The sequence below is a fragment of the Musca vetustissima genome, unplaced genomic scaffold, assembly GCF_032173495.1.
Source record: "Musca vetustissima isolate MV318-11 ecotype Yass unplaced genomic scaffold, APGP_CSIRO_Mvet_v1 utg41009, whole genome shotgun sequence".
NCBI classification, from domain to species: domain Eukaryota; kingdom Metazoa; phylum Arthropoda; class Insecta; order Diptera; family Muscidae; genus Musca; species Musca vetustissima.
In genome coordinates, this window is record NW_026880204.1 from 255,211 (window position 1) to 268,379 (window position 13,169).

General features: G+C 32.8%; 1 protein-coding gene across 1 annotated transcript in view; it reads left to right on the forward strand.

Moving 5' to 3' along the window:
- Positions 1-12,544, forward strand: part of LOC133325665 (protein Wnt-5) — a 221,204-nt gene extending 208,660 nt beyond the window's left edge. The window contains exons 8-10 of the mRNA XM_061534387.1: positions 7,799-7,901; positions 12,104-12,271; positions 12,357-12,544. Coding sequence (XP_061390371.1) covers positions 7,799-7,901; positions 12,104-12,271; positions 12,357-12,544 — 459 coding nt within the window. The remainder of the gene's footprint in view (positions 1-7,798; positions 7,902-12,103; positions 12,272-12,356) is intronic.
- Positions 12,545-13,169: the final 625 nt, after the last annotated feature.

Here is a 13,169-nt window from a genome sequence, read left to right on the forward strand (position 1 = left end):
AATCTTCCTGAAAAAATATTTCGTTAAAAATCCACGCCTTTGTTGGACTTTAAGAAATATTTCTTTAAAAATCCCCGCCTTGGTAATACTTGAAAAAATATTTCTTTAAAAATCCACACCTTAGTTGGGCTTGAACTTCTTCATCTAAATACAGGTATTGATAATCTGACCCTTCCCAATTAAAAAATTATAAATATATGCCTGTGTTTATGTTTGCTGGGTTCTCAAAACAAAAATTCTTCACCTTACATTCAAATCTGAAAATGATACACAAAAACGTTTTTCTGTATTTTCTCCTTCTTCATCCTCCCACTTCGTCGTTAAGTATAAGTGGGAGTCATTGTGCCTTATGTCAAAAGACAAATTCTTAATCCCTACCAAAAAAATCGCACAGAAACTGAATTTCGATTTCTTATTCAATGTGTCTTTAAAAAGGATATAACATTACGAAGCATACCATGTAGTGTAGAGTTTTCCAAACACACACATACACTCACAAAACGAAGATGAAACATCCGCACGCCTTCATACAAAGACATAAAAACCACAAAAAGCTCTCACACTGAGGAAAAAGAGAAAAAAACGCAACAAAGACTCTTTTATATATTGCTGTGATATTTGGTAGGTGAGGGGGATAAATACCGGGGAAACAATTTAACATGCTAACACATTTCGACACAGATAGTTTACAAACATACACACACGGGCACACGCACACACGTTCATCTACTCAGTCGATCCCCATAAAATTTGTCACGTTTTCCCACACAAAAGCAGAGTCTCAAACAAACGTCTTAGTGTGTGTGTATGTGTGGGTCACATGAGTGTATGCGATTACATGCGCACATATTTCCAATAAGAATATGCATTGCAACAATCTTTAGCTCGCGTAAAGATTCAACAATACGTAAATTCATTTTGCCACACTTTTTGCTAAAACATGGGTGAAATCAGAGACTGTCCTAAGAGTAAGGCCTTAGATGAGAAAAAAGGGGGAAGGTGTCTTCTTCCCTTCCCTTCCTGGAACTTAGACACACAATTAAACATATGTTTTTCGGCAAGTATCTCCACTCCCACTGCCAACCTAAAATATTGGGTGTTGAGTTTTATTTCCGTTATTAAGTCAATCGTAAAGGATAAACCTGTACCTATTAAATGTTACATAAAAATTGTTATTATATGTGTATGTGTTTTTCATACACACATGGAATTCCCTAAACACACGTTCCAATACACTTACACACGCAAAAGTGCTAAATCTTTTTCTCTGCCTTTCAATTATAATACAAATGAATCGAAGCCCCATTAAAGCTGCAAAGGAGAAATGTGTAACACCATCTGAACCACATCCTCGTCGAAAGTTTAAGATCGAATGTAAAAAATTAAATGGCAACAACAACAAAAATTGATGTGTTATTAAACAAAATGTATATTCATAAGGAACGTGAGTTATGTTTGGGAACAGTTGCTTAAAAGAGTGTAATCATAATTTTTAATTAAAGTATGAAAAAAATACATATCCCTTAACAATATAAAAAAATCCCAAGCTGTCCTCCCAAACTGTAAATAAAAATTATTCTTACGGGAACCGCCCAAAATAGGAAAATATCCCAATTTTTACCACAAAAATCCACGCCTTAAAGAAATATTTTTTCAGGAACTAAAAAAAATATTTCTTTAAAAATCCACGCCTTGGTAGTCCCTGAAAAAATATTTCTTTAAAAATCCACGCCTTGGTAGTCCCTGAAAAAATATTTCTTTAAAAATCCACGCCTTGGTAGTCCCTGAAAAAATATTTCATTAAAAATCCACGCCTTGGTAGTCCCTGAAAAAATATTTCATTAAAAATCCACGCCTTGGTAGTCCCTGAAAAAATATTTCTTTAAAAATCCACGCCTTGGTAGTCCCTGAAAAAATATTTCTTTAAAAATCCACGCCTTGGTAGTCCCTGAAAAAATATTTCTTTAAAAATCCACGCCTTAGTGGTACTAAAAAAATATTTCTCTAAAAATCCATTCCTTAGTTGGACTTTAAAAAATATTTCTATGAGTCTAGAATGATGTGTGTTGAGTTTCGTGAAGATCGCTTCAGATTCAGACATAGCTCCCATATATATATTTTCGTCCGATTTTAAGTACATGGTGCACCAAAGTCCCTATATATCCTTCTATTTGCACGAAATTTGGCATAGCGTATTGTATTGAGTCTAGAATGATGTGTGCTAAATCGGTTCAGATTTAGATATAGATCCCATATATATATATATATATATATATATTTTCGACCGATTTCATGAAAATTGTGCACCAAACTCGTAAGGTTTATCCGATTGAGACGAAATTTAGTAGAGCATACCATATTGATTCTAGAATGAATTTTTTTATTAAAATTGGTTCAGATTTACGTATAGTTCCTTTATATATTTCCGACCGATTTCATGTAAATGTTAACCAAAAAGATCCTAAGTTTTTTTTCGATTTACACGAAATTATGCATAGCGCATATGAGGATTACATTCCTCGCCTGACATCCCTCCTCATCATCATTGCCAATGTGTAAATCCCTTGTGTGTGAAATAAATTCACATTACCCGAGTACTTATTAATGTGATTTTATTCACATTCAAATGTTTGTCACAAAAGCAACAACAACAAGAATACCAACAACAACAAAAACTGTATTAAGTTGTTCTTTTATGCAACATTTGCGTTCATTTCAAGCTTATAGGAGATTTTTCTATAGCTTCAATTATATTGGTTTTTGTATGTAAATGTGTAAAGCATGAATATGCAATGAGAAAGCTGTTATACCCAGCAAACAAAACAAGAAGAGAACAAAAAAAGAACAAAATACGGAACAAAATTTTAAGATTTCCTATCAACCATTTTAACAAAATCCGATGAAATTTTTTGCTATCTATCCATCCGAATTCGCACATAAATGAATGACTTGCAATGTTTTACAGCAGATTCCCTATTTATCAGGATCTAAGTCAAATATCAATCAATTTTTTTGGCTTTGAAAATATGTAGTATAAGACATACAGGCTCTCTTCCTATGTAACACATCCGATTTGTATACTAACGAACTTCTTTAAAAGAAGAGTTCGACTTTAGATGTTGCACACGTATATAATTTCACCTTTCTTTCGGCTTGCACGAAATTTTGCATATCTTACTGAATTTAGTCTGGAATGATAAGTTTCGTGGAAATTGGTTGAGATTCCTTAAATATCATGCCAATGTAGAATACACCCCAAGTGGTTAAGGGTATCATATAGTCGGCCCAGTCCGACTTACTGTTTTTTTTTTTTTTTTTTTTGATTTTTTCTTTCTGAATATTGAATCGACATTTGTTCTCAACTTTTGAATGAAGTTCTTTATGATATCTGTAATTTTGTTTGCTGGGTATATACAAGTAACGAACAAATCTGCGTTTGTATGTGTGTGTGTCTTTAAGTGAATGAATAAAGTTTAACATGTCTACCCTTTTTTTTGGCCCACCAAGCTCAAGAGTACTAAATATTTGTTCCATAAAAATACAAGCATACTCACGTATATACACATACATTGAGACAATCACGTAGCTATATGCAACCACTCCAGCCAAATATGGTTCCCCAATTCCAACGGAAATAGAAATATTCTTTTGTCTCCTTAGTCGAAAATCTTGTTCCTCCATCCGTCCTTCCTTCCCACCATTGTAACCATCTGTAACTGTAACATTTTCTTTATAAGGAAAAACAAATCGAAAAAAAATGAAATAAAAATAAAATCCATATAAAAATTCGTTTCGCATTTTTGGCCACATTTTATTTGGTCTCTTCTCTGTTCACATTTTTTTTTTTTTTTTTGCTTTTTTGTGCCATTTCTTAGCTATTTTCCAACCATTCAACCCTGACAATGTCTTTTCGATGCATTTTCTACTCTACTTTTTCTGCCGATTATTTGTTTCAAACAAATAGAAAAAAGTCGTAGTCAATGTTGAAGTGAAAAAAATCACCACTTTCTGTTACCCCTCGGCCCAGAATGGTATGGCAATGAAGTTTTACAAATGCCATGCATATTGTCTAAGAAAAATGCATAGAGATTCGTATGCGTTTCTTTCCTTTTTTTGCGTCGTCTTTGGGAATGCATGTCTGAGTAGCAGCAACAACAACAATAGCAAATAAGAAATTGCAAAAAAATCATAAATTTTCCAAGGATTTCATATTTCTTTGACATTTGTCGCAAAACGCTTACAAGCGAGACGACGATAGTTTAATGTATAGAAGAAAAAACCCAAAAAGTATAAAAGCAGAAGAAGACACCATTGATAAAACTATCACACAGTTTTGAAAATGAAATCAGTATTGTTTGAATGCAATTTTCTTTCGCATTTATTGCAGTTTAATACTTTTTGTCCTGGGCGAGAGAATTTCTCGAATTCATATATAAACTTTGTGTTGATTTGACAAAGAGGATAGTGGGGAGGGGGAATATTCGGTACCAGCTGTAAATGGTCATAGTGATATAGGAAAGGCAAGGTTACTGATTTAAAATTTTATTGGAATGATATTTGATTTTAAAACCATTACGAAGCTCCGATACCCTCTGGCTGCAACGCTGACTCTAATATATACTTTTTTCCGATTGCGACGACAAATTAAGATAAAGCTCCCATATATCTTATATATGGGAGTTCATGAATAAGTTTTGTAAAAATCGGTTCAGATTTTGATATAACTTCCTTATATAATAGGTTGGGAAAAAAGAAATCCATTATTTTTATATGAACTATAGGACTTCATTTAACATGCTTCGGATAGTCGTCGTTTTGTTGTCATTTTAAAGGTAACTTCATAATGCCTCTCTCATAGAAGTCCTGCTCTCTATTTGCAAAAAACTCTAGTAGTCGATTTTCACAATCCTCTCTAGATACAAATTGTTCATCATTAAAGAAATTTTGCAATGCAAGTTCCTGGTGAAACATGACGCCTCTCCTGTTGGCCAATTCTGATCAATTGATATCTTCAAATGGTCCAGTTATTGACAATAGAGATCAGAATTTAGCGTTTGGCCATATGGAAGCAACTCGTAATAAATAATCCACTTCCAGTCCCACCAAATGCATAGCAGAACCATCATGGTCGTAAGTCCTGGTTTGGCCACCGTTTGAGATGCTTCACCGTTTTCGCAAAGCGTTATCGTATGTGATCCATTTCTCATCTCCAGTCACCATCCGTTGAATTGAGCCTCTAATAATCGGTTCAGATTTCGATATAGCTTCCATATAATATTTTCAACTGATTTGATTTGAATGGTACCCCAAATGCCTAACTTTTCTCCGATTGTGACGAAATTTTGCACCGCGTTCCGAATTGAGTCTAGAATTACATATGCTAAGTTTCGTAAAAATCGGTATAGATTTTGATATAGCTCCCTTATATATATTCGGGCGATTTAATGCAAATGGTGCACAAAATACCGACTGGTTGTTCCATTAACACGATTTGCAATCAAATGCAAATTTATTTTCCAGCCGTTTGAAAATCGCCCAAATTTTAAACTTTCACACATAACTTTAGACCGATTTCTTTCAAATGGTAAACCAAATAGCTCAAGACAGGCCGATTGGCATGTGAATTTTGCATATATTACAGAATCTTAAGTGGGTGGATATATTTATGTCGTGTTCCTGTATAAAATATGACTTATTGAATTTTGCACGATGGTCATCAAAAGATGTAACGCCTGTCCGATAGACAGGGTGTCATATCGTAGACCCCGTATGACTTTTGTCCCTTCTTTATTGGTTCTTATTATTGTCAGAGTATTAAAGCTTTGTGCAGCCCCAAGAGTTTGTAATGACACGAAATATTGGTCCTAGACCCATCTTTAAGTATACCGATTGTCATATATCGACTAGCTGAGTCGATCTAGACATGTGTGTCCGACCGTCTGTCCATTATAATTCGTAAACACGATACAGGCCACAGTTATGAGCCAATCTTCACGAAATTTATCATGGAGGATGGGTTCTGGCCAATTACGACCCCTATTGTTTTTGGTAAAGATCGGTTAATATTTAGGGGATGAAATGGACCAAATACTAAATTTTTGTCGGTTTTTCTGTTCGCTCAAGAGGTCGCAACAATGGTCCGAACATCGTGAAATTTTGCATGGAGAAGCGGATCGGGCCAAAGAATAAGCATGCCTGTTTGGAGAAAGATCGGTCAATACTTAGCGGTTCAAATGGACCCTGACTTTTGTGTGAAAAATGACAAAATTTGTATTCTATGGCGTATATATTTACCCCTGAAGGACATATACCCGAGAAGTTGATATTATATCCAAGAGGAGTGGTTGACCTTTAAGTTAAGACCAATTATATTGTTGTATGTGCTCGGATGTGGGAGTTACACCTAAATATTTACACGTATCTCCGTACTCGTATATTATTTAGTAACCCATTATCACTCTGGAGAGCGGAACTATAGCGCTGATCGCTTTGAAATGTTCCATGAGGTTCCTGTTATGGTCAAGGACAAAGCCTATTATTTCGGTGATGATCAGATAAAAATTTTGTGATGAAGTGGACCGAAAACTTAATTTTTTGTCCTATTTCGAGTCTATCTATAAGCCACAACTATAAGCCGAACATCACGCAACCTACGGTGAAGGGAATCTGGACAATAGCTGTACTGAATACCGTAATATTCGGAAAATAAGTGTGAGGAAGAGGTGCTGTTTACCTCTATCGGGCAATATATATTTCTTGGAATAAACATCCGCAGAAAATGAGTTCCGTGGTAGTTGCCCCGCCTACTGCTCGCTCACTGGTTACCAATTATATTGTCGTATGTACTCCGATGTAGGAGTTGCATTTAAATATTTACAGGTGCTTACGTATTCATATATTAATTAGTAACCCATTACCACACTAGAGGGCGGAAATATAGCGCTGATCGATTTGAAATGTTTCATGAAGTTCCAGTTATGGTCAAGAACAACGTCTACAACTTTCGGTGATGATCAGATTATAAAATTGGGATGAAGTGGACTGAAAACTTATTTTTTGTGTTTTTTCTAGCCGATCTATAGGCCACAATTGAAAGCCGAACATCACAACACAACCCACGGCCAAGGGAATCTGGACAAGTAATTAGAAGGGCTGTAGTGAATATTAGTAATATTTGTTGACCTCTAGCCGGTCAAGAGGGTGCAAATATCGCGAAATATTGCCCAAGCTCAGAATATAGAACCACATAACGTTCGACTTTCGTGGAAGTTGTGTAGGGTATCATATGGTCGGCCCGTCCGACTATACTGCTCCGCTCACTGGTTATTATTATTATTTTTCATATAAAAATGTTTTCTATCCTTTTATCAACACCCTTTTTTCTGGTATGTATGACTCAAGAAAAACTAAAAGAAGTTCAAATCCCATTAAAGTGTCATAAATGGAATGACTGCATTTGCTTAGTTTTTTTTTCCTTTTTTCCAACATTTCAAAATTTTCAAATTTCTTCGAAAAAAGGAACAATAAAAATCGAAAGGAACCAACGTCATCTACTTTTTTTGGAGATTCTAATGCATCAACAAAATTTTGCATACCCATAAATTTTCTTTCATAATACTCAAAGCTATGGATTTCATCGTTCTAAAAAAACAAAGCTGATGCATCGTTAGCAAAAAGAAACTTTCGTTGATTTCTCATTTCTTATATTTCACATTGAATACAGTTTTTTTCTTTTACTCTAAATTATTCACATAAATTTAATTTAATATTGACTTTTTCCCTCTCTCTCTCTTTTCAGGCAGTTATTAAGAAGACTCGCATAACATGTAAATGTCATGGCGTTTCCGGTTCATGTAGTTTGATAACCTGTTGGCAACAGTTGTCATCGATAAGAGAAATTGGTAAGTTTTTGCGGTTTTCACTGTGTGTGTGTGCAAGTGAGTGAGTCAGTGTGCCAGCAAGGCAACGAACCATTAAATTATACAGCAATGTAATGATAATCGGTATTGAGATTGCAATTTTATGCTACTGCAGTTTGTTTGATGCTGCTGCCGAAGCTGACACAAAAAGTTAACTGACCCACATAGATTTGCATCTTTTTTTTGTTAAAGATGAGGGCAAGAAGATATCAAATTATGAATATATCACTGGAAGGACAATGTCAATTATAAGAAATATGTAAATGATGACAATTAAGAAGGGATATTTTGAGAGATTATTCATTTTAATGGCATGAAAAAAAGATTGTAAGGAATAGGGATAAAAAATAGAGTGAATTGTGTACAAGGATCTCTAATTGAAACGAGCTAGGCATGTTTACAACGATTTGTTTTGTGGAACAGAGCAAAGTAAAAATTACCAGATGACTTCCAATTATATTTAAATTAATAGAGGAAATTTGCCACATAACTCTATACAAATGTTTATGATCTCAAGAAGTAATTAAGACCAAGACAGATTAATAGTTAGATATACATATTTTTGATTCGCTTACAGAATCTCCAGTAAGGTCAAAATGCCTTATGATTTCAAAATCAAAATGTTTTTTGAAATAACATTTTTTGAAGACCTCTGTTATACATAACAGTATAACACATTTGCCACTGGAAATTAACATTTCATGAGGCATCACAGTATTATCGACCACCACTTAACGTGTTTGGTGTATGTCTTGGTTAAAGTTAGTATGGGCAAAGACATAAAAGTATAAAGATACGACAATAGATACGAAAACAATTTCCAACAGATGGCTTTTCCTCTGTTGTTACGATATCATAACAACAGAGCAAACAATATTAAACGTTTTAAACGCTATATTTTATAAAATAAAAACATATTTTTTGAGTACAGATCTCTAATTTTATTTACATTTTATACACACATTATCGCGTATTTGCGTTTTTATTGTTAACATGCCTCTGTTATGCCTGACTCCCCCTGGATATTTTTCATAAACTATTTTGTCAAAATGCATTTTGTCGAGTCTTTACGGTTTCTATGTCTTTGGTATGGGTACGTATAACTACGATAAATAGCTGGTAGTACAACTTTTATCGTACAATACGATTTTATGTTACATTAAGTCGATAACAGAGTAAATACATTTACATTGTAGATAATAACCGATGGGTGCACAACTAAAGCGAATATTTGTAATATGGCATCCATCGTCATATTTATTTCATGAACCATAATGAGTAAATTTAACTAGTAGGGTTATTCCTGCAAGTGCAGAATCTGCAAACATTTACTATTTACAGTAGACCACGGATATAAGAACACAAAAAAACCGAGAAATTTGTTCTTATAAGCGGGTTTTTTCTTATATGAATGTATTTTATATAATAAACCACATTCTTCTTATATCCGTGGTCTACTGTATTTTTCTTTCCATTGTGTATTATACATTTCGCACCCGTGTTCCATTTCGTACGGGATCCTACGATAGTAGGGTGATATGGGAATGCTTTATGTTTTAAATTAACGGAGTGAGAACCCAAAATACAAAATTAAAGTTAATTATTAAACTTTAAAATATTTGGATATTGGGGCTGGAACTATATGGGGTCTACCCTGAAACATCGAGCAATATTGATATTTTTAGAAGAGAATGGAGGGAAAGCAATTGATTACTTTGAAAATACCGAATAATTGGCTACCCTTAAATGAGGGCTAGCCTAAAAAATGTATATACATATATATCCCATACCAAACATCCTAGGAATAGTAACAATGTATCCGCATAATATCATAGCTCTATCCTAAATATTGTGAGATCGATCGAGATTTCAACAGATAGACGAATATGACTGAAACGTCATCGTTTCAGGTGAATATTTCGATTTGTTGAAACGTAATGACAAGCTTAATATACACTTCACCTTACGGTGTAGAGTATACAAAATCTTTATATGGACATTGTTAACACAAAGAGAGATCTTAGAGTCCATTTAAATGCGGCGAGTAGGAATTGAAATTCTATATCAGAAGGTTTTCAGTTCGCTGGCAGATATCCATAGTGAAGATATTTAGAATATTTAGGCAAAAACATGTTTTTGTCTTTCTAACACAGAGTCTATATAAAATCGATGTTGAAAAAAAGTAAATGTGAAATAAGACAAATTCGAATAAAAAAATCGTACAGTTAAAAAAAATTTTTATTTGACAGTCCTTGTACTGGTAAATTGCTATTTTAAATAAAATGACAATAAGACTGGATCTTCTGTAATAAAAAATACAAAGATATTTCTTGATAGACCCTAAGACATATTTTTCCAAAACCCACGATCATTTTTGTTAAAAAATCCATCTTTACCTCAATTAATAGTTCCTTAAAGGTTTTAAATCCCAGCTTTTATTGAACTGATAGTACCGGGATTGCACTTATAGTTCCTTAAAAAATATTGTTTTTAAGAACTCTGATTGATCTGTTGATTCCTTGAAAAATAGTCATTAAAAATATATACTAGGTGCTGTGAAAGATGGCTCTGATAATTCCTAGAAAAATATTGTTTTAAAATCCATAGACTTTTAAAAAATATTCCAAGTATGCTGCTCTCTTAAACCCTGAAAAAATATTCTTTAAAACTCGACACTTATTGCTCTTAAAAAATATTCTTAGAAATTCTCATGGTAATTTCTAGAAAAAATAGTCTTTAAGAATGCTCATTGATGACTCTGGTAATTCCTAAAAAAATATCTCTTTTAAAATATAAGCTTAAAAATATTCTTTAAACATACTAGCTTATTACTAGTCCCTAAAAAACTATTCATTAAAATTCATGCTTATTAGTGCCTTAAAGTTAAATATTAAAAAATCGTCATTTATTACTAGTTTAAAGTGTTCATAGCTAGTCCTGAAAAATATTCTTTAAAAACCACTCTTCCTTTTAGTCACTAAAAATATTCTTTAAAAATTAATTTGTATTGCCGGCTATGATTTTTTTAATCCTGGATTATTGGTAGTTTTTGGAAAAAATATATTCTTTTTAAGTCCCGCTTATGGAAAACAACAGTACATATTTCAAAATCCTCGTTTTTTATATGAAGTACTTTGTTGAAAAATATAGGTTTCTGTTCCAAAATGAACCCTTCTTTTAATTCTCGTATAGTTTCTAAATAATCCAGCTCCAGAAAAAAATATTCTGTAAAATCCACACCATTTGTTAGTCTCCAAAAAATATTCTTTAGCAAATCCATGCTTGCTAATATTCTCATTTATGGTTCCTAGAAAATAATTCCAAATTTAACATAATCCAGTCTGTTTTTACTTAAAAAAATAATTTCTTTGAAAATCAATAATATATATATAAAAATCAATATTATATCAAAATCAATGCATCTGTTTTTGTCCTGAGAAAAGTTCTGTCATTTGTGCGATATCGTTTATAACGACATATCGCTTATAGCGACTATTTTCGCAGGTCCCTTGAATGTCGTATATCAATTTTAATGGCATAACCCGATCCATAGACATGTTTTTCCCTCAACAAAATATAAATGGGACAAATAGACAAAAATTTCAAACATTGCAGGATTTTGATTAAGGATAAACACCAAAATATGGCAACAACATTTTACAGACGGCATTATCGACTTTATTCGAGTCACTGCAAAGACATAAAAGTATAAAGATAGGACAATTGATACGTAAGGAATTTCCAACAGATGGCTTTTCCTCTATTGTTACGATATCATAACAACAGAGAGAACAATGTTAAACGTTTTTAATGCTATATCTTAAGCTTATAAAATGAAAATACATATTTTGAGTGCAGGCCTCTAATTTTATTTACATTTTATTCAGACATTTTCGCGTATTGGCGTTTTTATTCTTAACATGCCTCTGTTAACCTTGATTCCCCCTGGATATTTTTTCATAAACTATTTTGCCAAAATGCATTTTGTCGAGTCTTTACGGTTTCTATGTCTTTGGTCACTGTTAAGACATGATTTTAATTGTATACCTTTCGAAAGCTTGAAGCATACTTTAGGGCGTATTGCGAACCATATGTGGTTACTGTCTTTGCTGAATATTTAAGAACTTTGTTATTATTTTATCGACTTTATGCTAATTCCACCATTTCCCTTCTTACCATTCCAGGTGATTATCTGCGCGAGAAATACGAAGAATCCACAGAGGTGAAATTAAATAAACGTGGACGTTTACAAGTTAAGGATCCACAATTTAAAGTACCCACAGCCCATGATTTGGTGTATTTGGATGAAAGTCCCGATTGGTGTCGAAGTAACAAACAGCTACAATGGCCGGGTAAGTGTATCTTATTTTTTTCGGAAATCTCTTTTTGGAAAAACTTATTAATTTGTGTTGTTTTTTCTCTCTTCTCTTTCCAAAGGAACACATGGCCGTGTTTGTAACAAGACATCGAATGGCCTGGATGGCTGTGGTATTCTGTGCTGTGGTCGAGGTTATAATACCAAAAATATTGTGGTGCGGGAACGATGCAATTGCAAGTTCCATTGGTGTTGTCAAGTGAAATGTGATGTATGTGTGAAAGTTATTGAAGAGCATACGTGTAAATAGATACTTTTTGCCACTCCCCAAGGAGATTTATTTTTTTAGGTTATTTTATATAATTTTTCAGAATTTAGAATGTAAATGTACTCACACAAAAAACAAAATTTGAATATATGAAATTTATTAATTTTATTTAAGTATATCAACCGAAAAGCTTAAATTTAAAAATTAGCTTATAAAAACTCACACTCACAATAAATTTTTTTAATTTAATTATTTTAAGTAAAAAACAAATATAAGAAACAAGAACAACATCCCTATGATAAGAAATAAAAAAAATATTTATTTAACAAAAACGAAATATTGCCCTAGTTAATAAGTTTTGAAAAAAGCCCTAAAATATTGTGACAGAGAGAACAAAATGTTATATTTCTTGATAAATATTGAAAGAGAAAAAAAACGCAGAAATAAAAATATTAATATTGAAATATAATTCCATAATAACTAAGACTAGACTTAATTGTAATTTTAAGCAACATTATCGAAAATAAGACCAGTCCCCCCTTCCCTACACCCCAAGAACAATGTATTTATTGAAAAACAAATAAAACTTCAAATAATAATTTTAGGATAATACAAAACAAAGGAATATATTTAATTTAAACTATATAATTATATAAAAAACGATGAA